At 57.2% G+C, this 27,723-nt stretch overlaps 1 protein-coding gene across 4 annotated transcripts in view; it reads left to right on the forward strand.

Annotated features, from left to right (window-relative positions):
• KDM4B (lysine demethylase 4B) overlaps positions 1 to 27,723 on the forward strand; it is a 125,781-nt gene that overhangs the window by 20,252 nt on the left and 77,806 nt on the right. For 3 of the 4 annotated variants that reach the window (XR_010378065.1, XM_064479778.1, XM_064479780.1), the window contains exons 2-6: positions 8,247 to 8,345; positions 15,399 to 15,565; positions 20,014 to 20,189; positions 21,064 to 21,178; positions 25,927 to 26,120. Coding sequence is in view for 3 of the 4 variants with exons in the window: in XM_064479778.1 (XP_064335848.1) it covers positions 15,425 to 15,565; positions 20,014 to 20,189; positions 21,064 to 21,178; positions 25,927 to 26,120 (626 nt within the window). In the remaining variant the exon portion in view is untranslated. The remainder of the gene's footprint in view (positions 1 to 8,246; positions 8,346 to 15,398; positions 15,566 to 20,013; positions 20,190 to 21,063; positions 21,179 to 25,926; positions 26,121 to 27,723) is intronic. The other variant, XM_064479779.1, reaches the window with a different exon arrangement.

The raw sequence follows: 27,723 nt of genomic DNA on the forward strand, positions 1-27,723 counted from the left end.
CGCATTCATTCAGTGCGTGGGACATGAGCCCCGTTCCAGGGTCAGAACTGCAGAAAGGTGTCTGGAGAGGAGTGTGATCAGCCCCCCTTCCCATTCCCACCGCGTCCTGCAGGGAGCCATCTCGTTGCTCTGTGTCTCAGAAGAGCAGACATGAGAATTTTCTTATGTCCGCACCTCACACGAAAGGTGGCGCAGCCGGGATCACTCTTGCACTTGGCTCTTGTCCCTGCGCAGCGGGTCCTGGAAACTGCTTCATCCGCCCTCCTGCACAGCTGGGTGGTGTCCACTGGGAGGCGCAGCACACTTAACTCACCCTCTTCTCCGAGTGGGCATTGCGGTTGTTCCCAGCATCCTGCAGGTACGTACGGTGCTGCCATGAGTATCCTGGTGGAGAGGTGCCTTCATATTCTTGGAAGACTATCTTCAAGGTCGATTTCCAGAGGTGGGATCGCTGGGTCAGAAGATAAGTGCAAAATGCGTTCTGTTAGTTTTTGCCACGTCGGTCCAGGAGGTGGAATCGGTTTGCTTCCAGCAGAAGCAAGAGGGCCTGGGCTCCCATTCTCACCAGCAGGGGGCGCTGTTCTAGTAAACCATTTCCTGGAGGGAGCGTGAGAACTGGGATCTCAGTGTAGTGTTTATTTTTTTTCCCCGGCTTTATTTATTTATTTATTTTTTTGTGGGGGAGGTAATTAGGTTTATTTAGTTATTATTTTTAGTGGAAGTACTGGGGATTGAACCCAGGACCTCGTGCATGCTAAGCACCCACTCTACCATTGAGCTACACCCTCCTCCCCCTCAGTGTAGTTTTAATGAATGTTTCTGAAATTTTGAGCGTGGCTGAGCATCATTTCATAGGTGAAGGGCCAGCTTTGTAGATTTTCTGTGAATTGTTCATGCTTTTTACCCTCTTTTCAGTTGAATTTTTGACCTTTCCCTCTAGTTTTTCAAACTTTAATGTGTATTAGGGAAATGAGCCCTTTGTAGCATGTATTACAAATATTTCCTCTTGGTTTCCTGGTTGCATTTTGACTTTTTTAATGGTATTTTTTAAAATTGATAAAGTCAAATTTATGAATCTTTTCTTCTATTGCCTCTGGATTTTGAGCCATGGTTGGAAAGCCGTTTCCTACACGAGGTTTCCCACATGTTTGCTGCCAGTGCCCCAGTGGTTGCGTCCTCACGTGTAGACCCCTTGTTCATTTGTAGCTCGTTCTTGGGAGTGGTGGGAGGTATGGACCTGACTTTACCTTTGCCCAAATGGCAGCACACCTGTCCCAGCCCCACTGATGAAATTCCACCCTTACCCCGTGCTTGAGATGCTGCCTTTGTCTCCCCACCCCAATCTGTGGTCCCCCAGCCCCTGTAAGAGGTCACCCTCTGGAAAGACACGCGCGCGCACCTTCCTTTCCAGTGTGGCAAGTGTGTGCCATGTGCCCTGCAGGACTTGGCATGTGGCTTTGGGGTGGCTCAGGTTCATGAGATCCAGCTGGAACCTTCCTGTCCCTGCTCTCCCTCAGAAGTCTGTTTAGCCTCCACCCCTGCCGCCTGCCTTTCCTACTCCCGACCCTGCAGCGGCTGGTCCTATAGAGAAGTCGGGGTGGATGGGTGGGCTGTGTCTGGGCATAAAGGGCTAGGAGAGGCTGGCTGGAAGGGGGCGAGTGTTGTTTTAAGGTTGCCCTTGGGAGAGGTCCTGCATGGCCTCTGCATCATCGGATCCGCCTTCCTTGCCTGGTGAGGCTCTTAAACGAGGAGCCCTGACGGCTGCCGTTTGTGAGCTTTTACCGTGTGCCAGGGCCCCCTTCGCTCGCTTCCGTCTGTTGCCTGGTTTAACCTCCCATCCCCATGAGCAGGGCGTTAATACGCGATCCCCACTTGACAGATAGGGGACCTGAGACCCAGAGATGAGGGACTTGCCCCAGGTCACGTGGCTGGGCTGGGACCAGGCCTCCCGGGGCCTCCAGAGGGCAGAGAAGGGCGTACCCGGCGCGGCGGAGTCACCGGGGCCGTTGGTGAGGCTCTGCCACCTCTGGAGTGGGCTCCGAGGCCGCTCTGGGGCTTGTCCTCTTCTGCCCCTTGCCCCGCCGCTGGGACGTCGAGCACCTTCTTGGGAGCTTGCTGGCCGCTTGGCTATCTCCTTCCGGGAAATGTCCCCCAGACCCTTCAGCTGCGTGTGAATGAGGTTATTCGTCTTTCTGTTGTTAAATTGTGAAAGGCCTTTGTATATTCTGGTACAAACCCCTTAGGGGGTCTGAGGTTTGTAACCCCCCCCCCCCGATCCTGTGGGTAGTCTTCACTTTCTTGATCATGTTCTTTGTGCTTACAGTGGTGTATCTAGAAACCGTTGCCTAATCCCAGGTCACAAAGATGGATTCATGTGTTTTCTTCTCAGAGTTTTAGAGTATTAGCTCTAACATTTAGACCTGTGATCCATTTTGAATTCATTTCAGTCTGTGGCGTGAGGCAGGGGTCCAGCTTCATTCTTTTTGCACATGGACATCCAGTTGTCCCTGCAGTTTGTTGAAAAGACTTGGCAACCTCATTGAAAATTAGCCGCCTTTTCAGAGCTGAAATGATCTCAGCCTATTCTCAAACTCTCAGTGGGTAAGAAGCCCGGCTCGCTGGCTTGGAGCTGGGCCGTGATGCAGTTTCATCCGGTCAAGTGAATGATTAGAGAGGTCCTGGGGCCGAAAATCAGCCAACTTTAAACGTGCAGATTAACTTCTGGACTGTCCACTCTCTTCCGTTGAACTCTGTCCATCCTTCGGCCAGGACCACACTGTCTTGATTACTATAGCTCTGTCACCCTGAGTTATTTTATATCCAGTCTCTGGTCTGGAGGTTAAGGAAAAATGATGCGGTTCTTATGTATCTGTGTAACAAGATCAGAGCCTTCTTAGCTGACAAGACCAGACAACCCCGGGGCACCCGCCACCCTCTTAGCTGAGCCATCGCCACTTTTGTAGTTAGATTTTGGTGTCCATGAGGATATGGAGGATTTGGTGAGATATTTGTAAATGAGAGACTCTTTTTCCAGTATGGAAAGCCTGATGAAAATGTCAGCTTTTCAGTTCTTTCAGACTTGAATTGAAGCCTCTGAAACTTGCATTCAGCTGATCGGGTCTTTAATCGGCCCGAAAGTGGAGTGCAGGGTGGCATCAACTTGCTTTTTCTTTTCTTGTCCGTTTGGCTCTTTTGACAGCCAGACTCCCCTCTTCCAGCCAAAACCCGCTGTGCAGTGAGCTTCAGAGGACGGAGCTAGAGGGTTTTTTTTTGTTTTGTTTTAGTTTTAGTTTTTCACTTTTAATATTTTATTTTGAAATAATTTTAGAGGCATTGAAATCTTATAAAGGCAGGACAGAGTCCCCGTGTACCTTTCGGCCACCATCCCCTGGTGTCAGCACCTACTATAGCTGCAGAAGCTGGAGCCAGAGTCGGCGAGGAAGGTGGAGCAATAATAATTGCAGGTTCTTAGTAGAGGGTTCCGCCGGTTGTCCCCCTCGCGTCCCTTTCCTGCCTCAGGACCCCATCCCAGGCCCCACAGTGAGGCTAGGCGTCAGGCTCCATAGACTTCTCGGGGAGGGGGTTCGGTAATGAGGCCATTTCTCAGTCTTTCTCGCCTGTCATGACCTTGACACTCTGGGGAACGCTGGTCGCTGGTCAGGGACTTTGTAGTTTTGTAGCGTCCTTCACCTGGGCTTTGTGTCTCATGGTTACACGAAGGTGATGTACTTGGGAGATGTGTCCTCTGTGCAGGCAGCTGCCAAGCGGTCTCTTCACCTGTGGGGTCAGCCTTCACCCTGGGGTTAAGGTGGTGCCGGCCGGGAGTCTCCGCTGGAAGGTTACAGCTCCCCCCCGCCCGGGACCTTGAGACAGTGCACCCAGTGCCTCCTCCAGCGTCTCCCGTGGGTTTCAGCGTCCGCCCTGCAGCTTTCCTGCAGCAGCGGTTGATTACTGTGGCGTTCTTACGGTGCATTCATGTTTTTCATTTAATTAATTAACTGATTAATGGTACTGGGGGTTGAACCCAGGATCTCATGCGTGCATGCGCTGTCTTGGAGCTAGACCCACCCCCACGGTGCATTAATGTTGCCTTCACTCCTCCTGTGTTTGTGAATTAGAATTCCTTCATAGAAGAGAGTGATCCCTTCTCCCCCGTTTATAGTACCTTTTGAATTTCACGCCAGTAAAGACCGGTCGGCCAGTGGGTGCATGTTTACTGTATTCTATGGGTTTACTGTGTTCAGTAATCCGGGACTGTCACTGTTGGTCTTGTTGCCCGAATTGTCCCCGCTTTGTTTGTCAGGCGCCCCTTCCCTGGGCTCCTGTCCCTCCTGGGTGTCCCGGTCTTCTCTGAGCGGTTCCTTCTTCCCAGCTCCCGCGAGGGGCTCCTGCTCACCTGTGTGCTCCCTGCCCTGGCCCTGCAGCTGACTGCTTCTCCAGGGAGCCCTGGTTCCTGGGGTTGGAGAAAGATGTTTAAAAGCCAAGATCTGCAAGCCGATGTGTTCAGGGAAGGGATGCCTAGCTTCCCTGGCCTGTTGGTCGACCCCACCTGGAACCGGAAATGCCAGTCTGTGCACATGGAACATCTGTATTTATTCATGTACCTTTCTGTCTGTATTTTTCAAAAACCCATGCATTCATGCTGATGGGATGATGGAGGCTCTGGGTGGCCTCCCTGCTCCACGAGGGGGCACACAGAGCCCCTGCAGGCTGGGCTGGGTGGCAGGAAGCACCGGGCCAATTTTTAGAGCCTCCTGGGGCTTGTGGCTGAGGGAGGACCAGGCTGAGCCCTCCTGGGTCAGGTCAGGCATGTGCCTTGAGGGCTCCCCTTCTTTTTGGGCCGACCCCAGGCCCAGCTCCAGGGCCACCATGGGCGGTGTGGGTGGTGTGGGTGGACCCATCCTGAGGGCCAGCCTGGGGTGGGGAAGCCACACCACGGGGTCCCCAGAGATGCCAGCAGCCGGTGGCAGTTCCTGGTGCCTCAGTGTGTAGGGACAGCTGGCTCATCCCCTGTTCCTACTGTTTCTTCCTGGTCCCACCTGCCTGCCCTTTGCAGACGGGAGGAGGAGGAGGAGGAGGAGGTGGAGGAGCTGGGGTAATGACACCATCGGATGGTCAGATGGCGCCTTTTTAAAGGAGACACGTTTGGACTGTGCCTGTGGGGGTGGCTGTGTCTGAGGCCCTGGGTCGCCTTTCACCTGCTGCTGCATCTGGTTTCCCCTCTCAAGTTCTGTTCTCAGTGCCCCGCTTTCCCAGGACCCACAGCCAGGCCAGCCCTGGGCCCTGCCAGCCCTGCAGCGGGAGGCACCAGCCCCAGCCTGCCTGGGCCTTTCTGTTTTGTTTTCCTTTTTAAAATTACTTAGACTGTATCTGTCTTTGTAATTTTTAAAATGGAAGTGTAGTGGATTTACAGTGTCTCAGTTATACATGTATGTATACGTCTGTTCTTTTTCAGATATTTTCCCATTTCCGGTTGTTACAAGATGTTGACTGTAGGTCCCTGTGCTGTGCAGTCGGTCTTTGTTGTTTATCTATTTATATATAGCAGTGTGTAGACTTCCTTTTTAAACAGTTTTAGGTTTGTAGAGAAATTGAGGCTAGGAGGGAGAGTTCCCTGGACCCTCCACATGACACCCAGTCTCTCGTTGCTACAGTTCACATGAGGCTGGAACATTTGTTGCAGTTAATGAGCCAATGTGGAAACGTTCTTGTTAGCTGGAGTCCTGCTTCATTCAGTTTGCCTTGTTTTTCCCCGGTGTCCTCTTCTGTCCCAGGACCCCATCCAGGACCCGTGTGACATCCAGGCGTCACATCTCCTCAGGCCCCTCTGGGCTGTGACAGGTTCTCAGACGTTCCTTGTTCCTGATGCTCTTGACGGCTCTGAGCAGGACTGAGGTCAGGGCTTCCGTAGCATTTCCCTCGGTGGGAATTTGTCTGGTGCTTTTCTCATGGCTCGACTGGGCGCTGGGAGGAGGACCACATGTGAAGGGCCATCTCATCCATCGTATTGGGGTGCCTGCTGCTAACATGCCACGTCACTGCTGACGTTGACCTTGGTCCCCTGGCTGAGGTCGTGTTGGTCAGGTGTCTCTACCATAAAGTCCCGCCTCCCCCCTTCCCACGCTGTCCCCTTTGGGAGGAAGTCACCATGCCCAACCCACACTTTAGGGCCCTCTGATCCCTCAGCCCTGGCTGCCCTGGGCCGAGTGTACTGTGGCCGGGAAGGAGGCCAGGCCCCCAATCTCTGAGAGCCTCCAAGGTGGTGACAGGTGGCCATGGCGAGTCCTCAGCCCTTGTGGGAGCATGGGCGGCAGGCGAGCCTAGCCCCATGTGGCCATAGGCCTTGCCTTGGGCTGTAACCTGTGAACTGGGCCTTGACCTCAGCCTGAGCTTCCCACCTCCTATCTTGGGGGTCGGTGCTGTCACCCACAGAGCAGGAGGGCGGGAGGACCCACAGTCTTGGTGGCCCTGCAGTCATGGGCAGCAGCAGACTGGGGTCTGTCCGGCTGAGGACCAGAGGCTTGGGTGGTCTCTGCCTTACAGACCATGTGCCACGAGGTAGTCCATCATCCATCTGGGGAGACAGCGTGCAGAGGGGCCATTACCAGTGACAAGGGAGACACGTGAGCGAAAGACGGACTGGCAATTCTCTGCAGAGAGGCCCGCGGGTGGTGGGGCTAGAAGACCTGTCTTCTCCCATCAGGGAGGCACACATTGAAGCTGCCGTGTCAGTCTCCCTTTGCTGCTGTGACAAATGACCCCAGATGTAATGACTTCAAACAGTGCGCATTTATCTTCTCACTGCTCTGGAGGCCAGGAGTCCTCCCCGGGTCTCACTGGGCTGGAGTCAGGGTGTGGGCAGGGCTGGTCCCTCTGAAGTCTCCAGGGAGAATGTTCCTGCCTTTTCCCGCTTCTAGAGGCACCGCATCCCTGGCTGGTGGCCCTTCCTCCCTCTTCAGAGAGCTTCGCTCTGACCTCGGCCTCTGTCATCCGCTCTCCTCTGACCGTCCCGCCTCCCTCTTAAGAGAACCCTTGTGATGACACTGGGCCCCTGATAACCCAGGATCATCTTCCGTCTCAAGCGCCTCAGCTTAGTCCCACCTGCAGTCTCTCTTGCACAGAAGAGCGCAAAGTCACAGCGTCCGGGGATTGGGACAGGGGCCGTCATGCCACCCGCCGCAGCTCCGGGAGCCATGCTGGTAGTCACGTCCCGGGCTTCAGCTCTCGTTGCTGTCCAGTGCTGGCGGGGCTGGGTGGGGCTGAGGCGCCCTTGGGGTCCACATTGCCTTGGGCGGCTTAGCCAGTCCAGAGGGCAAGGCCAGTGCCTGCGGTCCAGAAATCCCACAGCTCGGTGTGGCCTTTCAGCCCATGGATTGTGACCCATTGGAAGACAGTGAAATCAACCTAATGGGTCGTCCCCAGCAGTGAAAAAAAAAAAAAGGTTAAAATAAGATAGAACGTGTCAGCACATCATGCCTGTTGAAAGGGTATTTGTGAAAACTGTGCTATTCTGAGCTCCTGGTGAGTTGGAGAGAGAAAGTGTGTGGGACCGGGTTCCACACCCCCAGGGCCAAGCTGCCCTGCCCAGAAGGTCGGCCCCCCATGACCAGGCCAGCCTCAGACGGCACGCGCGAAGGCACAGAGGCGGGGAGGGTCCGGCAGACCCTGAGCCATCGGGAGCTTAGGAATCCGGGAGGAAGGCAGGTGCCCAGGTGGTCAGGGGCGCTGGGGCCACATCAGCTTTTGAGTTTTGTCCTGCATCCTTTCAGCAAGTGTTCCCGAGCCCAGCTGTGAAGGCCGTGGTCAGGGCCCTGCCCTCGGTGGGGTCCCGGCTGCACGGTGCCTGCCGGGCCCTGCCCTGTGCTCCCTGCCCTCTGGGGGCCTAGGTGGCGGTCACTGTACGGCTGTCCTCCTTGGAGGAACACCTTCCCTGCCTGCTGGTTCGGAGGAGGCAGAACTTCTTGTAATCCTCCCGGTAGTGCCTGTCCCTGAAGGTTTCCAAAAGCTCCTTTCGTCTAGCGTGATTGTTCACGGAGGCTCTTGCTTCCTCAGCCCCTGATTTTTAGGAGCCGAGCTGGAAGTGGACTATCATGGGAAAACTTCGGTGGGGAAGGTGCTCACGTTCCTGGAAAGTGGTGAAGATCTGAAGGGTCTGAACAGAGGCAAGATGCCAGGAGCATAATTCGGAGTTAAGCTGAAGCACACAGTCCATTTAGTTCATCGTGCTTTTATTTTGCGCATCTTAGGAACCATTGCCATTGCTGGAGCCCAACAGAAAGCCCAGCCAGTTATCAGAACATCTGTCTCCGCAGCCTCGCTACCCACTACGCACCAGGAACCTTGAAGTAAGTGCGTGCACGAGCCCCTGGCCCCAGGTGGATGTGGCCTCTGGGGCTGCTGGTGGGGAAGGTGGCCCCGTTGGTTCTAAGTTCTTGGGGTATCCAGTAGCCAGATGCCCCTAGAGGAGCTTGGACCCCTCTAGGTGGTTCTGCTGGACGTGCCTTCTTGGTCCATAGCTCTGTGTCTGCACTCTGGCCATCCCTTCTAGAAGCCCTGAGAAGCGTCGTGCGTCTTGGGGGACACCTGGATCGCCCAAGATGAGCTGCCATGTCTGTGGCTCATGGCTCGGGCCCTGGGCAGGCGTCCATTCTGGTTTCACCAAAGGACATATCCACCCACCCCACGCCTCGCAGGAAGTGATGACGGGTCCCGGGAGGGAGGGAGGGTCTCTAAAGTTGAAGGATTATTTTCCAAATGCTCTAAGAATCCCATTGCCCAGCTGCTCCAGGTTTTCAGCTCCAGGGTGTTGGCTGCCCCCGGTGGCCTGTGGAGGGCTGGCCGAGGGGAGAGGCTTGTGCTTAGGGCTGCCCTTGTATGAAGCCTCCTCCCAAGGGCATGTGGCTAATGCGGGCTGAGTAGGGTCTGGAATGTAGCCTTCCTTGTTCTGCCATGACTTGGGCGCCCAGGAAATGAGCAGTGGAGCTCAGGTTACCCTTGAGAAGGGGTGGAGTGAAGGTTTAGCTCCTTAAAAGGTAGACTTCAGACATCTGGATCTGGGGCCGGCAGACAGTGGCCCTCGGACCAGTCGGTCCACAGCCAAGGCCATTCATCTCAGCCTCCCACCTCACTGGTGGAATCCAGTGGTTGCAACAGAGGCCACGTGGCCTGCAAAGCTGACGACATGTGTTGTGTAGTCCTGCACGGAAGAGGGGGGTGGCCCCAGGCCCCGCTAGCTCATCATGACCTGGGGCTGGTGGACCTGGCCCTTGTCGACTGGTTTGGAAATGGTCACTTGTGACTGTGCATCCCAAAGCGTGGCTTCACCCTTGCAGCTCATGCTTTCTTACAAGACCATCAATTCCTGAAAACTTGGTTGTTCCCTTTGTACCCAATCAGCAAGACCTACCCTGCGTACGGAGCCCGCCCCGTGTGTTTCACTTTTTAGTAAACCTCACAAGAGTGCCTGCTGTCTCCTGTGGTCAACCCATTTTATAGCTGGAGAGACTGCGCACCGGCTCTGGAAGGTGTGAGAATGTTCTCTGGGGGGAGTGTGGGAGACAGAAGTGAATGAGGTCACAGGCTCCTTCTCCAAAGTCCTCGGGCGTTCATGGAGATCAGAGTGCGTGTGACAAGCCAGGCGGGTTTACTGCGGCCTGGCAGGTCCTAAACAGGCTGTCTTGGACTTCATAAAAATTAATTTTTAGAGAGATATCATCCGTATCCCATAATAGTCACACTTAATATAATTCAGTGGTTTTTAGTATGTTCACAGAGCTGTGCGCCATCACCATTAATTCCAGAACGTTGTTATCACCCCCAAAAGAACACTGTACATTAAGCAGTCACCCCCCTCCCCAGCCCCTGACAACCAGGAACCCACTCTCTGTCTCTGTGGACTGGCCTGTTCTGGACATTTCACATCCATGGAGTCACACACTGTGTGTCCTTCGGTGTCTGCTTCTCTCACTGAGCACCATGCTCTCAGGGTCCATCCACGTGGCAGCGGGTGTCAGTGCTGCTCTCCTTCCCCGGCGGAGTGATGCTCCTGTGTGTGGAGGGACACGGCGGCTGTATCCATCCACCTGTTGATGGCTCCTTGACCGGTTTCCACTTCTGGGTTTTATGAATGGTGCTGCTGTGAACATTTGGGTACAAGTATCTCTGTGGACGTGTGTTTTGTCTGTCTTGGGCAGAAAAGTAGGGATGGAATTGCTGGGTCAGATGGTAACTCCATGCTCGCCTTTCCCGGCCCCGCCCGCCCTGGGAGGGCTCCTGGGGTTGGAGGAAGTGTCTCCACTTGTCCTCCTCCTCGGGGCAGGGCCTGCGCTGGCGGCGTGCGGCCCCTCTCTGAGCAGAACGGCCCCCCTGCCTTCTCCCCGCGCCCCGGCTCTTTTTTACTCGCTCATTTACTTAATTGTCAGGATTTCTTCCTCCTCACCATGTTGCTTGGTCTGTTTCTCCAGATCTGGGAGCTTCTTCCCACTCTAGAGGCACACTCTAGCACACCCATTTCTGTATCTGTGGGCACAGACGGGTGACGTCTGCAGGTTAATGAAAGATGTGCCTGCTGTGGGGCTGTGGGGGCCGCCGTGACGGCACAGGCTGCGCGCACTTCCTCCTGGAGGGTTGGGAACAGGAGAGCTTTTTGTTTAATTAGATTAAACCATGCACTGAAGATCAGAGAAGAAAGTGGCCCAGGTTGTAGGTGGGGAGACTTAATGCACTGTCTTGTTTGCCTCTGTCTGTTTTGACAAAGCCTGGACCACGGGAGTCCTGTGGCTGGTGACTTGTTTGTTCTCTGGGGCTTGTGGGGTACTTAGGTGGACGGACTGGGTGCTGAGCTAGGACACCCTCCTTTTAGTCTCCCTAGATTGTAGCTCAGGCCACCATGTTCACGGGGGTTTTGCCCCACGTGGGTTATTGAGGCTTCCGTGGCTGGCACCCTGAGCCACCGGCATCTTCTGAGAGTGTGGCCCTGATCATCGTGGTCCCCAGGCATCGCACACTTTCTCTGGGGCCAGTGAAGGGTCTGGGAACGTGGGAGGACATTGCCGAGCCTGGGCCGCAGGGATCCCCAGGGCCTGTCCTTCCCACACTCAGGTCTCCTGGGGCCGAGGCTCCGGAGGCAGGACCTCCGCCCCGGGGCCGTCAGGCAGCTTGTGGTTCATACCTCCCGGCTGCCCCCACAGCTCAGTGCAAGTACGATGAGGTGTCAGCGTCACACTCAGAGTCAGCCTGTTGGATTGCTGCACCACCGAGAAGATTCAGGCCAAGGTCGTTCGGGGAGGGGTGAGCGACCAGAAACGGCTCCATTGGCATTGCTGGGGCTACCGGCTGAGCCCGTGAGTCAGCCCTGCGACCAGAGGATGGCTCCAGGCTCTGTGCCCCAGGGCTCTGCCCACCGCTAAGCTGCGGGGAGGACGGGGGCTGCAGACCACTGCCTGTCACTTGGTTCCGTTTCTGATTTTGTAGAAACTGCTTTTGTCTGCGTGAACGCAGGCAGACGCACTCACAGCAGCAGTGCCAGGTTGGAGGGACTTTGTGACTGTTACTTACTTCTTTGCGTGGTGGCTGCGCGGTGGGTTTTTTACGTGGCATTTATGGTGCCTGAACAGCGCCCGCCACCCCCCCCCCCGTGCCCACACCCTAACCTTGGAAACTGGGAAGATGCTCCCTTACCTGGTGAGAGGGCCTCTGTAGGTGGGATTAAATTAAAGATCTTGAGATGGGCAATCACTCTGGATTATCTGGATGGTCTGATGTCATCACAAGGGTCCTTGTAAAAGGGAGGCAGGAGGGTCTGGATCAGGCAAGGAGACACAGTGATGGAAGCAGAGGTCAGAGAAGAGAGTCAGAGGGAGACAGGAGATGCTGCACTGCTGGTGGTGAGGATGGAGGGAGGGACGCGAGTCTGGGATGTGATGCCTCTAGAAGCTGGAAAAGGCAGGAGACCCACAGAGGAACCTCCAGAAGGAGCACAGCCCACAGGAGAGCTGGGTCGCACTTCTGGCCTCCAGAGCTCCAGGGTGAACTTGTGCTGATTCAGCCGCTAGGTTTGTGGAGCTTTGTCTCAGCCATGGGAAACAAGGGCACAGGGCTATGGGCCATCTTTGTGCCTTCGGACTCGGGGCGTCGCTCAGATAAACGTTAGGATGGTCCCTGTGCTCGAGGCTGCCCCACCTCCCTGGTGCCCGCACAAGCCCCGTCCGGCCATGCTGCCTCCCTCCTGGCTCTTGTCCATGCATTTCTACATGGTCCCATCTGACCTTGGCCTCCTGCCTTCTTGCCTCTGCCCCTCTTGTCCGTGTGGCCGCTTCAGTCTGTCCAGTTCTGTGGGGTCATGTTGTCTGTGGGCTGCTCCTGGCTCGCCATCTCTCTGGCCTGTGCTCCCACAGCCTGGACTCTCCGATGACGTCCCCGTGGGAGCGAGTGTCAGGGCTTCTTCCCTTTCACGGCTGAGTGACGTTCCCGTGCATGGAAGGACCACAGTTTGTGTATCCGCTCAGTGTTGACGGACACTTGGGTTGTTTCCACCTTTGGGCTGTTGTGGATCATGCCGCTGTGAACATTTGTGTACAAGGTTCCACTTCTCTTGGGTGTAGACCTGGGAGTGGAATTGCTGGATTGGGTGGTAAATTCCACATTTAACTTTTGGGGGACTGTGGACTGCCTTCCACAGTGGCCCCATTTTATGTTCCCACCGTCTGTGAGTCAGGGTTCTGATTTCCCCACATCCTCACCAACACCTGTGATTATCTGCCTTTTCATTCTAGCCGTCCCCGTGGGGGTGAGGTGTGTCTCGCTGGGGCTTAGATTTGCGTTTCCTGGATGCTAATCACGTTGAGCGTCTCTCTCTCCATGTGCTTGTTGGCCGCTTGTGTATCTTCTTTGCAGAAACGTCTTCATGTCCTTTGCCCTCTTTCTAGCTGTGCTGTTTGTTTTTCACGGCTGAGTTGCCAGAGCTCTGCTCTTTCAGTGTGGCTCTGTCTGGTGAAGAGCGCATCTCTCTTTCTGGGCTGTTCCGCCGGTTCTCTCATGGGGGTTCCTCTGTCCCCCCCGTGTCGCCAGGGAACCAGAAGATTCGCCTGGGCTGGATCTCAGTCAGATTGCTTTTGTTATTTTTAAGTATGTGCACATATGATTTTTATTTGCCCTCCTTCAAGAAATGTGTCAAGGGTTATAGATTAGGATTATAAAGCGTTTTAATTACCTTCTTTATATTTACATTCTAAAAACTTCATTGCAAGGGCATGCATAGGAGAGAAGAAAGCCCACACACAGTCCGCTGCCGAGCTGAGCTGGATGGTGGTGGTGGATGGAGGAGGGCGGCGTTTCTTGCCTGCTGGATGCGCAGAAAACTCTCCCTGCTGTCTCATCACCTGCTCCCCTCCGCCCCCTCATGGACAGTGCGTCTCCGCAGCGATATTTGATGAGAGAGCCATGCGGGCAGGATGCCGGGGCCGCCCCAGCTCTGCCCGGGACAAGCTGGTCTTGGGGAGAAGCCCGTGTCCCTGTCCCCTGTAGGCTCACGTCTACCAGTCCTGGAGGAGAGGCAGTCGGCTGGGACTGGACTGGGACCAGGACTGGGACCGGCTGAGCCAAGATGAGAGCTGCTGGCGTGGGTGGTCCTGGTACCTGTCACCCAGCGGGTGGGAGCGGGTGGGAGCGAGTGGGAGTCGCAGGCAGGGTCAGGGCAAGGCTGAGCCAGTGGATGCGGAAAATCTTGGCCTGGGGCGGTGGGAGCGCGAGGAAGGCTGGCGATCAGTGACTGTGGCTGGTCCTCTGTCCTGTTCCTGCTGTGTCTTGTCCCAGGTCCCCCCACCGCAGGAGGCCTCCCGCCCCTCCCTGCCCCCTGCCCCCTCCCCCCCACCTTGTGGCCCCTCCACACCCAGCTCAGTTCCATCCTGATGTTCCCCGGAGTATCGGCGTCAGGCCTTACCCCTACTCCTGGGCCTCCAGCTCCCACAGGACAGAGGAGGCCTTGTCTGGGTGGGAGGGGACAGGGTGGCTGGGCTGGGGATTCTGGTGGGTTGAGTGGGGGTGACAGTCGGAGACTCAGGTCCTGGGCCCTGGCTGTGGGCGAGGGGGCTGGCTGTGGATGGCCTGGTGGTCCGTCTCAAGGGCAGGTCATCCTGGCCGTAGCCCGAGCCCTCTGGTGCCTGCTACTCTGGAGAGGGTTGGTGATGACCCAGCCTCTTGGTAAGCCTGTGCTTTCTCGGTGGTTCCCAGTGATCCCGCCTTGACTGCCGTACCCCTGGGAGCTGCCCTGCGCGCCCTGGGCTTGGGGTGGCCGGGGGCAGGGCCTGAACAGGGTGCCTGGGTCTGTCCCGGGTAACTGCTCACCCCAGTGGCCGTTCCTGGGCTTATGCTGCCCTCTAGTGCCCGCCGCGGGGAGCACCTTTGGAGAGCTGGCCACTTCTCAGCCAGCTGTTGTGGACCGGCATCTCCCCACTCCGGGACTGGAGGCTTCCTGCCTTCCTCACTCCCCAGCTCACTTTGGGATAGAGGGAGGTGGACTTGGTTAACTTGTCCTCCACGTTCTCAGGTCCGTGTGCGCTTGGGTTCTGACCTTTCCCAAATCCTGGAGGGAGTCTGGTCTTCCTGCGTCTTTTTGGAAAATCGAATCTGCCAACAGGGACCCATCCCCAGGGTCTGTCCCCCAAGCCCCTTCCTGATTGAGGTAGGCTGCCAGCCACCCTGCTGGGTCCCCGTAACCCTCGGGACAGGAGGAGCTGCTCCAGCCTGCAGCCTTAGCGCTGGGAGGAGCCCGATCCCCCCGCCCTTCAGGTGCTGGCAGTGACTGGTGGGCCGGGCAGACCCACCATGCCTTCTGTTCTGTGCAGAAACATCCGGACATGGTTTTGCCCCAGGGCGACTTGGTGGGAAACAAGCCATTTTGGCCGGGCCTTCTGCTGTCTTGGTTTCAGATTCTGGTCTCGGGCTGCCCGTGGGTCACGGGGGTCTGGCCGGGACTGGAGCAACCCACGAGCTGCTCAGCTGCTCACAAGGCCTTGCCCGAGTAGGGGCTCGCACACGGCCTCACTTCCCTTCCCAGGCCGTCCTGCGCTGCTGCCTCTGGGTCCCTGCTCCAAGGTAGCGATGTCGACCTGAAGCTGATGCTGGCAAATCTGGATGAGGCCCTGAAAGGAAAACTTTCATTTCTGAGGCCCCTTGTTTGAAGTGAGGGTCTGGCTTCCAGCATCCGTGGGCTCATAGAACGGGGCCACCTCTGTTTGTAATTGGTTGAAGTAATTTGGTCCTCTGTGCAAGCGCTGAAGTGGGCTTCAGGCTCCCTTCTCCCCTCTCAGCTGCGCGGCCTCTGGGTGTCTCCAGGGGAGAAGGGAGCGGGCCCGTGGCGGCGGTGCAGACACGCTCACTCTGTCTTGTCTCCCTCGCAGGTGTGGCCCGTCCCTCAGCTGCAGCCATGGGGTCCGAGGATCATGGGGCCCAGAACCCGAGTTGTAAAATCATGACTTTCCGCCCCACCATGGAGGAGTTTAAGGACTTCAACAAATACGTGGCCTACATCGAATCCCAGGGAGCCCACCGGGCGGGCCTGGCCAAGGTGGGTGACGCCCTGGGGGAGTGGATGCCAGGGAGGGCTTACATTTTGTGTTTATGTTCCTAGTTAAAACTTTTTTGAGACTGTAAAGGCTGTGTGGGGCAAATTCAAACAGCGCGACGGGGCAGAGAGGGAGACCCCAGCCCCTCTGCCTGAGCAGCATGGCGCCAAGCCCTTGGTCTCTTCCCATGGCACATCACGTGGACGAGTGCACGCATGTGTGCGTGTGTGAATGTAGACAGCTCGCCTGTGTCGCTTTTACCAGAGGTGCTCCTGTGCACGGAGCAGGTCCTGGAGACAGGCGCCGAGTTTCTTCGCATTCCCGGGAACGTGTGTGTGAGGCTTTGCTCAGCAGATAACCTGGAGATTCGGAACCTGTTTTGGGTTCTTCTGGTGGCTTCCTGTCTGACTGTCACTTATCTGAGACACCCAGTTCTCTGTTATTTAAGCTGGGCATCTGTAAACTTTTTCTGCCAAGAGCCAGATAATCAATCTTTTCAGCCTCTTGGGCTGGATGGTCTGTCGCCACCACTCAGCTCTGAGGCTGTAGACGGCCCGACACCCCACAGGCGTGGCTGTGTGCCGTGAACTTGACTTATAGGCACCAAAATGTGCATTTCATAGAATTTTCACTTGTCCTGAAATAGCCTTTGTTATTTCCCTCCAAACATTTGAAAACAAAAAAAAGAAAAAGAACACTGGCTTTAGCTCTTGGGCTGGACGAAAGCAGGAGGCGGGTGGCCTTGCTCTGTCCCCCACAGTGACCGCCTGTGTCCGGGAGTGGGAGGCCGAGGCTGCTGGCCTTCCTCCCTAACCTGCCCTGCCCAGCGGGGCTGCTTGTGTGATGTCCGTGCCTCTAATCTCAGCCGCGCAGATGAGGAGAGCCTGGGCCCGTGGCATCTTCCCTCCCCTCCCCTTGATTTTGGTCCCTTGTGCCCCGTGACAGCACAGACCCAGCAGAACATTCCATCGGGGTCTGGAGTTGTGGCTCTGGACTCCCAGGTCTGGGGTTCTTGCAGGTTCAGAGCCTCTGTTTGGGGCTTGATTGATTGGCTGGTGTCAGTCTTCGGGTGACCCTTTCCTGCCATCCCTGCCCGTCGCAGGTGCCCCAGCTGGTGGGGGGAAACTCAGGCCGGATGCGTTGGTGGGGGCGGCTCCTGTGACTGGAAGGTCTCCTGTCTCTGACCTACTTCCGTGTTTGCCAGCGTGCAGCTGCTGTTCTGTGTTGGAATCTTGTTACCATGATGGAGTGTCCCATCAGCTGCACCTGTGAATTCCCGGCACCCTCCCCTCCTTCCTCCTCCGTCATCTCCGGCTCCGGCATCTTCTTTGGGTGCAGCCTCGCGTGTGTTGTGACCGCGGCACCCCTGCTGTCCACACCTCCACTCTGCCGCTGCCCTTTTCCTTCTCCTGTGCCGCCTCCTGCCCCTCCCATGAGCCCCGCATCTCCGCTGTGAGCTCTGAGTGCCCAAGGAGCACTTTCCTGCTAACTTACTTGCATTGTTAGGAACCCATTGGGACTGGATGTTTCTGTGAGGCAGATGTTTTCAGGGCATATTTTCTTTCTGTCCTTAGTTTGCATGTTCCTTTTCAGTCTTCTCAAGTGGTGTTTTATTTGCTGTTTTCTCTTTGATGTGGGAAATTCTCTCTGGAAGGGCTGGGTTGGAGTGGGCACAGGCTTCTGGGTGATGGCAGGCAGGAGCAGCTCCCCCGCCATTGCCAAGAGATGCTGCGGTGACAGTCACGCGGTCGACACACACGTGGGCATGCACCCTGCTCCCGTCTGGCAGGACAGGGTGCTGGTGCCGCTAGTCCCTCAGCCACCTCCCTGCCACTGTGGGGACAGACAGGTCCAGGGAGACAAGTACCGCGGCCTTCAGCACCCCCACTTCGTTTTGACAAGGGCCCTAGGCCCTCAGGGCTGCCACCCTCTTTGGATAAGGGACACAGGGTCCTGCTGGCCTGGAGCAAGTTCTATAGCCTGGGCGTCCCCTTCGCCCTGGTCTCTCGGCCTTGACTGCCCTTCTGCTGTGTGTGTTGGGGGATGGTGTTAGGGTTTCTTTTTCCATCAAAGCTGCATTTGATGCCCCCGCAATGAAAGCTCTGTCAGGCCCGGGGCAGCTGGGTAGGGGTGGGCGCTTGGCAGGGGCGGGCGGGCCGGGGCCCGGAGCTAGACATGGCCCTGGGTGTGCGGGGTCCCCACTGGCGCCGTTGGGGCAGCTGGTCATGTTTCTTGGCAGCTTTTCGTGTGCTCTGGGAGCCTGTTCCCAGCTGGGTCTCTGGCCCCTGCAGGCCGGGGCTGGGCCTTGCAGGCTGCTTGGGAGGTGCTGAGGTGGGAGGGAGCCAGGCAGGGGCATGGCGTGGGGGGTTGGTGGGCCGATGGGCCATGGGGGGTCCTGGGGGAGTGGTCACGGGGCTTTGTGCCCTCAGTGCCTGTGGACGGTCTCTGCAGCCAGGCGATGCCCTGGCGCCTCTCAGCTGCCGGGTCTGCCACCTGCAGAATGGCTTTGAGTCCCTGACCAGCTGGACATGGCCCTCCGTTCCCATGGCCTTTCCAGAATCTGCTTAGCATGTCCTCCGGAAGGTGCGGTTCCCACGTGTGAACCAGGCATCCAGTGTGTCTGCGGGCTCCTCCCTGGTCTCCAGATGTCACACAGCAGAGCCTGTGGGAATGTGAATGGGCCCAGCGCTCTACCTGGAGAGCAGGGGCCTGGGCAGCGTCCTGTTCATCCTGCAGTCTGGGATTGCGGGGGCCCTTCTCCAGCAGACCTGGGGTGGGCCAGCCCCTGGGGTGCCAGAGCCGGTCCGGGGTCTATGCACTTTCTCCCAGGAGGAGGCTCAGGCTTTTCGGTGAAGAGGAGGCATCAGCCACGTGGTGGAAAAGCAGCTCAGGGCCGCGAATCCCTCCACATACAACCCATTTCCCTGCAAGAACATCCCGTATCCTGGAGGTCCAAGCTCTCTTTCTTTGATTTTTTGCATTTCCAGCCATGAGTATTTTCGTTCATCACCTGACTCTTCAGATTTTTCGCTGGGAATCTAAGAAAACCATCGACCGTCAGGCTGACCCCAGCACTCTGTTGTCACCCCGGGCACCCATGGTGTGACTGAATAGCTGTGTCTTCCGGGAGGGACTCATCCTCATTTAACTCTAAATGAGGGTCCCCCTGGGCTCTGCTGACAGTGAGGGCTGATCTTTCTCTGTGGGGGCATCCTGGGCAGCATCCTTGGCCCTACCCACTCGATGCCAGGAGATCCCCCCTTCATGATGACCACGTATGTCCCCAGGTACCACCTGGTGTCCCCTGGGGGGCAGGACTGCCCTGGGGTGGAGCCCCAGGCGTGCTGGCAGCGGGCAGTGCCCTCTGTCTGCAGGCTCCTGGAGAGTAAGTGTTTTGGTTGCCAAGCGAAACGTTTCCTTGTACCAGTGTGACAGTGGGGTCCTTGGGAGGGCAAATGAACTTCAGCTGCCCTGGAAGCCGTTGGCAATATCAGCACCGTGTTCGTCCCTCATGGCCCTGAGCTGTGTGAGGGTTCAGCCACTCCAGGGTGCTTGGCTGATGCACCAGAAATGGTTCCTTTTCCCAGAGCTGCTGGGTGGCCCCGCTGGGTGCCCTAGAAAGTGGTTTGGGGCTTGCAAACACCCACCCAGGGCCTGTGGGGCCTGCACAGAGGTCGCCTCCTACTGGTGGAGAGGAAACTGGGAGGGTGAAGTTCATTCCCAAGGGTCCAGCCTTCCTGGAGTGGGCGGGTTGGGGCAGGGCTGCTGTGGGGCAGTGGTGTGGGGAGCTGCAGAGGGACCTTCTCAGGCCTCCTCCCACTTGGAATTGTCACCCTCTGGCCTCTGGACAGCTCACTCAGCCCTGCTTTGTCCTTTATCCTTAGGACTTGGAACCTGTTACCTTCCTGCAGTTTCCTCAGCTCTTGCCAAGATTTATGTACTGCCCCCTCCAGTCAGGACTTGGGCCCTCAGGGACCTATGTCTTCCCAGCACCGAGAGCTGTGATCAGCCCCAGCCAGTGTCAACCAAACGGGGCTCCTGGAGCGAGTGTGCACCGCGGTGCTTGTCTCTGCTCTGGGGCCTCCTCTGCATGGGGTCCTGAGCCAGGCACGTGGTGACCAGACGGAGTGGTGGCAGAGCCTGAGCCCCAGGCACCATTGCCCACAGCCCATCCCACTTCTGTCTGCCCACTTTGTGACCACGCAGAGACCAGTCGGGTCGGCCCCTGGTTCTGGGGGCTGCTTCCAGCTTTCCAGGCCCTGGCCCTACGCAGAGGCGGGCCCAACCCTGCACAAGCAGGTGGTGCCAAGGTCAGCCTGGCCCCGGACCTCCTGAGAGCGTGGTGTAGTGGACACACGCTGCTGGGCGCCTCTGTGGCCTCACTGCCCGGCGCCTGGTCCTGAGCAGCCAACCCCGTAGCAGCGCTGCTGACCTCCTCTCGGTCTCGCAGGTCATCCCCCCGAAGGAGTGGAAGCCACGGCAGACCTACGACGACATTGACGACGTAGTCATCCCGGCCCCCATCCAGCAGGTGGTGACTGGCCAGTCGGGCCTCTTCACGCAGTACAACATCCAGAAGAAGGCCATGACGGTCGGGGAGTACCGCCGCCTGGCCAACAGCGAGAAGTACGTGGGCCCGGGCGCGCGGGAGCGAAGCCACACCTGCAGGGGGAAGCCCGGTCCCCCGGGGCCTGGGGAGCGGGGCGGGGCCCCCACAGCCCCCACAGCCCCCACAAAGCCTGCTCTGTGCACCGGCTGGGTCTCAGCACCCCGTGCTCACTGTCCCTCGGTTCTCAGGGGACAAAATCTGGACCCTCACCTGACCCGGGGCCACAATGTCCACCTCGCGCTGCTCTCAGCGCTGACTGCGAGGCCCACGCTCCAGGACTCGTCCTCGTCCCCGTCCCTGGGGTGCCCCCCACCCCCCCAGTGTCTGCTTTGACGGCATCTCCTCATAGAAGGGCTCTCTGGCGCGTCACCCCGAGTGCTGCTTCCTGATTCAGCACAGCGCACGCGGGCACACACGGGGACACACCACCGTTCACTCCCTGCTGTCTGTCGCTCCCAGCCTCCCTCGCTCACTGGGATCATCTGTGCGTGTCTGGGAGTCTCTGCTCTCACACAAGCGTCCTGGGACAGCAGGCTCGTCTGCCCCTCACACACTGTCCCCGGCCCCCACGGTGTGCTGCCCACGGTCGGTGCTGTGGGCATCTGCGGAGCCGCGGGAGGACAAGAACCGTCAGAACCCGCTGCCCTCCTCCTGCTCCCAGTCCCTGGTGTGTGGTCCGACCTGGGCACCCCAGGCCGGGTAGCTGGTGCGCTGGGACGAGTGGGCTCCCTCCCCACCCGTGCCCTCCCCTCCCGGCAGTTATCACAGCGCATCCGCCTTCTCCCGGGCTGTGCCCTCGCCAGGGCAGCGGGTGTCTGAGCAGAGCCCCACCCTGGGGGATCCAGCAGGCACCCTGAGCCCGGCCATGCTCAGTGAGCTGTTTGTCCCCAGGTACTGCACCCCCCGGCACCAGGACTTCGACGACCTGGAGCGCAAGTACTGGAAGAACCTCACCTTCGTGTCCCCCATCTATGGGGCCGACATCAGCGGCTCCTTGTACGACGACGTAAGTCCCCGAGGCCGAGGGGCTGGGTGGGGGGCAGGGCTGGCGCCCTGGAGGAAGGTGGAGGCGAGCAGTGCGAGCCCAGAGCCCGCTGCGTCCGGACGCTGGAGGCTAGGGTGATGGGAAAGCTCAGCTGGGCCTCTGTTTGGGACCTGGTTACAGCCGTGGGCCAAGCTTAGGAGGCAAAGAAGGAACCCGGTGGTTTGCAGAGTCTTTGCTGCCAGATCGCAGCGCGGCCCCTGCCCTGGTCCGGCGTCCCTCGCTCGGTAGCGGGCCTAGCAGCCTGGCCAGAGAGCGGTTTTCAGAAGATGGCATCAATCATTCCCTCCCTTCTCCAAGGGGCCTTTGAATTCTTGGTTGTCCCAGTGCTTTTCTTCTCGAGTTTCTTTCACTCCATCTTCCTGGAGACCTGGGAGCCCGAGTTCTCAGCTGGCTGGACTGCCCCTGGGTCCACCACGTCCAGTCCCTCTGCTGTGCCGGGGGGGCCCTGGGGACACCTGGGACAGCAAGATGGGGTGCCTGACCCCTCGGCCTTCGGGCCTGTGCTGGCCGTGGCCTGTCCAAAGGTGAGTCCAGCCCTGCTCAAGGCTTGATGCCGAGGCCCCGGAAGGTGCTGGTGTTAAGCAGAGGGAGGTCTGAGTGGGGCCGTGTTTTTAAGGGATGGTTTAACATTTGGGGGACCTCTGATAACCTCCAGTGGATCTACTGGGGTTAATTTCCAACCTTCGAAGCCTACCTCTGTCCTGGGTGTGTTCTGCATGGGAAGCATCTGGGCTGAGATCTGGCCTCTCCACTCCCCGGGGGGCCCCTCTGCCTCCTGGCACCCCCACACCAAGTCCCTGTGAAGGTGGTCTCTGGTCGGAACACTTATCGACTCAACCCTGCTCTCTCGTGCTCTGGGCACCATGTGGTCTCGAGTGGGTGGGCAATAAAGCTGCTCATCCCATCTTGTGGCTCTGCTGCCCGGTTTATGAATTGTGACTTCTAAGAAGGGAATTTGACCCCAACAGCCTGACGGGATGGGAGAACTGAAGTTCACGTGCTCGAGTGTGGGATGGGTTTGAAGTCAGATGCCTGATTATCATTTTCCACGGAGAGTTTTGGAAAGTTTGAGCTAGTTGGATTGGTTTGTTCATTTGTTGATTCTCTGACTTAGTGTTTGTTTTTTTTAAGCATCACTGAGATATAATTCACACAATTCACCCATTTAAAGTGCACAGTTCAGTGCTTTTTGGTGTAGTCACAGAGTTGGACAGCCATCACCACAGTCAGTTTTAGAACCTTCTTATCACCCCAGAAAAGAAGCCCCATCCCCATGAGCAGGCACGCCCCGTCTCCTCCCCGGCCCCTGGCAGCCAGGAGCCCCTCCCTGTGTCTGCGGACTGGCCTGTTCTGGACGCCTCAGTCCGTGGACTCATGCACTGTCGTCCTGTGTCTCCTTCTCTCGCTGGGCATCGAGTCCTCAGGGTCTGTCCATGTGGTGGCGAGTGTCAGTCCTTCTCTCCTTTTCGTGGCCGAGTAATGCTTCGTTGTGTGGATGGACCATATTTTCTTATATGCATTCACCAGCTGATGGACACTTGAGTTGTTCCCCCCGTTTGGCTTTCATGAGTAATGTTGCTGTGAATATTCATGTTCAAGTCTGTGAGCAGACACGTTTCCATTTCTCTTGGGCTCATACCTGGGTGTGGAATTTCAGGTCACATAGTAACTCCGTGTTTAACTTTCCGAGGAACTCTGATTGTTTTTCCCAAAGCAGCCGTCGTGCGTGAGGGTTCTGGTTTCTCCGCACTTGGCCCACACTTGTTACGGTGTCTTTTTAACTTTAGCCATCCTGGTGGGTGTGAAGTAGGGTCTCCTTGTGGCTTTGGTTTGCATTCCTGATGGTAGTGATGTTGAGCAGCTTTTCACGTGCTTGTTGACCATTTGTGTGACCATTTGTATTTCTCCTATGGAGAAACACCTATTCAGATGTGTTACCCATTTCTAATTGGGTTATTTGTCTTCCTATTATTGAGTTGTGAGAGTTCTCCATGCACTCAGGATACAAGTCCCTTACCTGACAGGTGATTTTTTAATGTTTTCTCCCATCCTGTGGGTTGTCCTTTCACTTTCGTGGTTGTGTCCTTTGGAGCACAGGAGCTTTTAACTCAATGAAGGCCAGTTTATCTGTTGTTTTTTCTTCTATTGCTTGTGCTTTGAGTCTCTTATTTAAAAATCCTTTGCCAATTCCAAGGTCATGAAGATTTGCCCTTATGTTTTCTTCTAAGAATTTTACAATTTTAGATCTTACCTCTAGGTCTGTGATCCATTTTGAGTTAACTTTTATATATGATATGAGGAAGGAGTCCAAATTCATTCTTTTTCATGTGGACGTCCAGTAGTTTTAGCAGTGTTTGTGGAGAAAGCTATTCTCTCTATTATTATTATTATTATTATTTTTTTAATAGACTTTACGTTTTGGAGCAGTTTTAGGTTCACAGCAGAGCAAAGCACGGAGGGTTCCCGTATGGCTCGCTGCCCGCCACACCCACACCCTCCCCCGTGGTCAGCATCCCCCACCAGAGCCATGCGTGTGTTACCTGGATGCCTGGGTTCACACAAGTCCATGGTTCAGTCTTGGTCGTGTGCTTTCTGGGGGTCTAGACAAATGTGTAAGGACTTGCACTCAGCATTGTGGGGTCATACACGGTAGTCCCTGACCTGAAACTCCTCTGTGCTCTCCTGTCTGTCGCTCCACCTCCTCCAGCCCGTGATCTTTTTAGTGTCTCCATAATTTTGTCTTTTCCAGAATGTCCTGTATTTGGGATCATGTAGTATATAGCATTTAAGATTCCTCCTTGTCCTCTCATGGCTTGATAGCTTGTTTCTTCTTAAAGCTGAAAACCAATCCATGGTCTGCATGTATCATGGTGTACTCACCTACTCAGGGACATCTTGGTTGCTTCCAGGTTTGGGCAGTTATGAATAAAGCTGCTATGAACAGCTGGTGCAGGTTTTTGTGTGGACGTAAGTTCTTGGCTCCTTCATGTAAATACCAAAGAGTGCAATTGCTGGGCTGCATGGTAGGAGTTTAGTTTTGTAGCCTGTCCTCCAGCGTGGCTGGAGCCCCACCAGCGGTGCCCGGCGTTCCTGCGCTCCACGTCCTCGCCGGCGTCGCGTGCTGTCAGGCCTCCGCAGTCAGGCCGTTCTCGTCGGTGTGTGGCGGCGCCTCACTGTGGGTCTGACACGCGTTTCCTTGGTGACGTGGGACGTGGAGCCTCTTTTCACGTGCTGAGCTGCCCTCTGTCTTCCCTGGTGAGCTGTCTCTTCAGGTCTTTGGCTCGGGTTTGAGTAGGTTGTTTTCTCACTGTTGAGTTTTAAGAGGTCTTCCTATATTTTGGGTGCCTGTCCTTTACCAGATGTGTGTTTTCCAAATAGTTTCTTTGAGTCTGTACCTTAACTTGTCATTCTCTCAAGGACCCAAAATTACTGTTTTTAAATAAAAATTCAGAAATTGGAGCCTCATCCCATGAGAACCTCTGGGTTTGCTCTTTTTTTTTTTTTTTTTTTCTTTTTTCTGGGGTAGTAGGGAGGTAATTAGGCTTATTTATTTTTTAATGGAAGTATCGGGGATTGAACCCAGAGTCCTGTGCTTGCTAAGCACGTGCTCTACCCCTGAGCTAGACCCTCCCTCCCCGGGTTTGCTCTTATGTGCCGCCTATAGTTGGCCACAGCGATGGCCTCACAGAGGGGTTGGCTGCGAAGTGCAGGCTCCGCGGGGCCAAGGCTGAGCTCAGCGGGTGAGCCTGCCATAGGTTCTAGAAGAGGATTCAGGGCTTTGGTGCATGCGTTTGCCGTGCCTGACCTGGAGCAGCAGTCTCCTTTTACAGATGGGGAACCTGAAGCCCAGAGCAGAGAGCTACTTGCCCCAGTCACAGAAGCATTATCACCAGCTTGGTCTAGACCACAGGTCCCCCGCCTGGAGCCACGCTGTGGACATGTGGGCTGGACGGCAGGGCAAATGACAGGGCTTTGGTGTGGCGACCGGTTGCTGGTGCTCCCTGACCTCGGGCAGCTTCTGTTCGAGGTGACCCTGGGTTTCTCATGCTCATGCAGTGAGGGTCTGATCGCCAGCCCTCTCCCCCGCCCGTGGGACATGAAGGACACTCCGCATCTCAACCGCCCCGAGGGTTCTCTGGGGACTGGAAGTCTATGAAAGCAGATTTTATGAGCTCTTATGACCAGGCGGGGTTTCTTTGCTTGTGGCATTGGGAACAGATGAGCCTGGGGGTGGGGGTCCCAGCCTCATTTGCCTGGTCCTGAGAGCCGTCTCCTCCCGCTGTGGGAAGGCGCGGTGGTGGGGGTGCTGTCTGGCCCCGTTGCTGGGGAGCCCCCACCTCGGCATCGCCTTCCTCCTTGGGTGTCACTGAGTTCAAGGCACGTTAATCATTCACAGCCAAACCATGGCCTTCATTGCCTGCAATTAAGGTACAGCTCACCATGGGATCCAGAGAAAATCACGCCTGGCTGCCAGGCACAGGGCAGGGGGCTGAGTTCTGTGGGATGTGAGCAGCTCAGGGTGGGCTTTGGTTGCTGGGTGGGCAAGGCTCTGAAGTGGGCAGATCTGGGGCTGACTGCTGGCTCTCGGGCCCTGGGCGGGGTTCACGCTGTGGCCCGGGACTCGAAGGGAACGGTCTGGGTGTCTTACGTTCTCCGGCTTGTGTCTGGGTGCCTGAGGCCGGCTGACTGTGTGCTCGCCACCCCTGCAGGACGTGGCGCAGTGGAACATTGGGAACCTGCGGACCATCCTGGACATGGTGGAGCGCGAGTGCGGCACCATCATCGAGGGCGTCAACACCCCCTACCTGTACTTCGGCATGTGGAAGACCACCTTCGCCTGGCACACGGAGGACATGGACCTGTACAGCATCAACTACCTGCACTTTGGGGAGCCCAAGTCCTGGTGAGGGTGGGCCGCAGCCCCGCCGGCCGCTTCTGAGGTGGGAGGGCGCCAGGGTGTGTGGCCGGGTGGGCTGGAGGATGGCTTTCATGCGGCGCCCTGGGGGTGCAGCCGGGGCTGTCGGGTGGGGGAGGCAACGGCTAGGGGGCTCTGGTAGCTCTAGAGGGAATGCAGAAACGAGCAACCTGACCCCCAAGCCTGTGGTTTGCCCCTGCAGTGCCTCCCCCTGGACGGTGGCTGGTGCCTGGCTTCCTGTAGCTCCTCCTGGGCACCGCGCCACGTGGAGGCTCTGGGGCCGCGGGCAGGGGCGGGGGGGGGGCCGTGCACACTGAGCCTCCCCTCGCCTCCCTCTTGGCTTCCCGTTCCAGGGTGGGCTTAGCAGCAGGCCCCCTGCTGTTTGCAAGCTGGAGGGTGGGGGTGGGCGTGCCGGGCCCTGACGGCCACTCTGTCAGCAGTGAGCCCTGCAGGCTGGATTGGACATTCTGGAGTCTCTGAGCTGAGTGCTCACCTCACACGTGTGCAGCTTCTGCCGGCGGGATGGCTGGAGCCGCTCTGCTCACTGTCGTCTCTGGCAGAGACTTCTGAGCTGGGGCCTTGGCAGCTCCCAGCCTCTCCCCACTGTTAGAAGGTTCTGTTGTCACAATGATCATTGTGGCTCCCAGGGGGGCTGAGGAAGCAGGAGCCTGGGAGCAGATTGTGGGGCTTGGGAGCTCAGCCGGTGAGCCCTCTTCTTTGTATACAAGGTGTGGGGGACATGGCACAACAGGGACCCAGGTGGACCCTGGCCAAGCCTCCCCTACCTTGCTGTCCCAATGGAGAGCTGAGCCCCGAGTGGCTGAGCCTGTGCCCTCTGGCGCAAGGGAGGCCCTGCCCCCTTAAGTCACCAGGACAGCCTGGAGCCCTTGGCTGGAGGGGTGGGAGCAGGCCCTCTGAGTGGAGGGCTTGGAAGCGAGGAGGCGGCCTGGGTGGGACACAGGCTGTGTGACCACCCTCTCCTCGCCTCTGATGTGGACAGAGCGGAGCCCCCACTCTGCTGGCTGGCAGTGGTTCCCACTCAGACGGCCAGGGAAGTTGGGCAGCAGTGTGGTAGGCTCTGTGTGGGTTTCCCAGGGCTGCTGTAAGAAAGGACCGCAGATCTGGTGGCTTAACTCAGTGTCCGTTTGTTCCCTGATGGTCCTGGAGTAAGGAGTCGGACCCAGTCTCACGGGGCTGAACCCAGGCATGGGCAGGGCTGGTTCCTATGCGGGCTCTGGGGGTTGGAGGGGGATCCATTTCCTGCCTTTTCCAGCTTCTAGAGGCACCACATCCCTGGCTCGTGGCCCCTTCCTCCATCCTCCCCCCCAGCAGCGCAGCATCTCCCATTTCTGACTCTTACCTCCCGCCTCCCTCTGATAAGGACCTTGTGGTGAGACTTCCCCTCCCCCGGGAATCCAGGGTCACCCCCATCCCAGGGGCCTTAACTTAATCCTGCGTCCTCGGGTGTCAGGATCAGGCCATAGCGTCTTTGGGACCGTTACCCTGCTGCCCGCAGGCCTCTGGCCTTTGAGTTGTGCTGCTTTGTGCGTTGGCTGGTATCCTGTTCCAGTTCCACGGGCTTCCTGTTTTT

Source organism: Camelus dromedarius, chromosome 27 (assembly GCF_036321535.1).
Source record: "Camelus dromedarius isolate mCamDro1 chromosome 27, mCamDro1.pat, whole genome shotgun sequence".
Classification (NCBI taxonomy): domain Eukaryota; kingdom Metazoa; phylum Chordata; class Mammalia; order Artiodactyla; family Camelidae; genus Camelus; species Camelus dromedarius.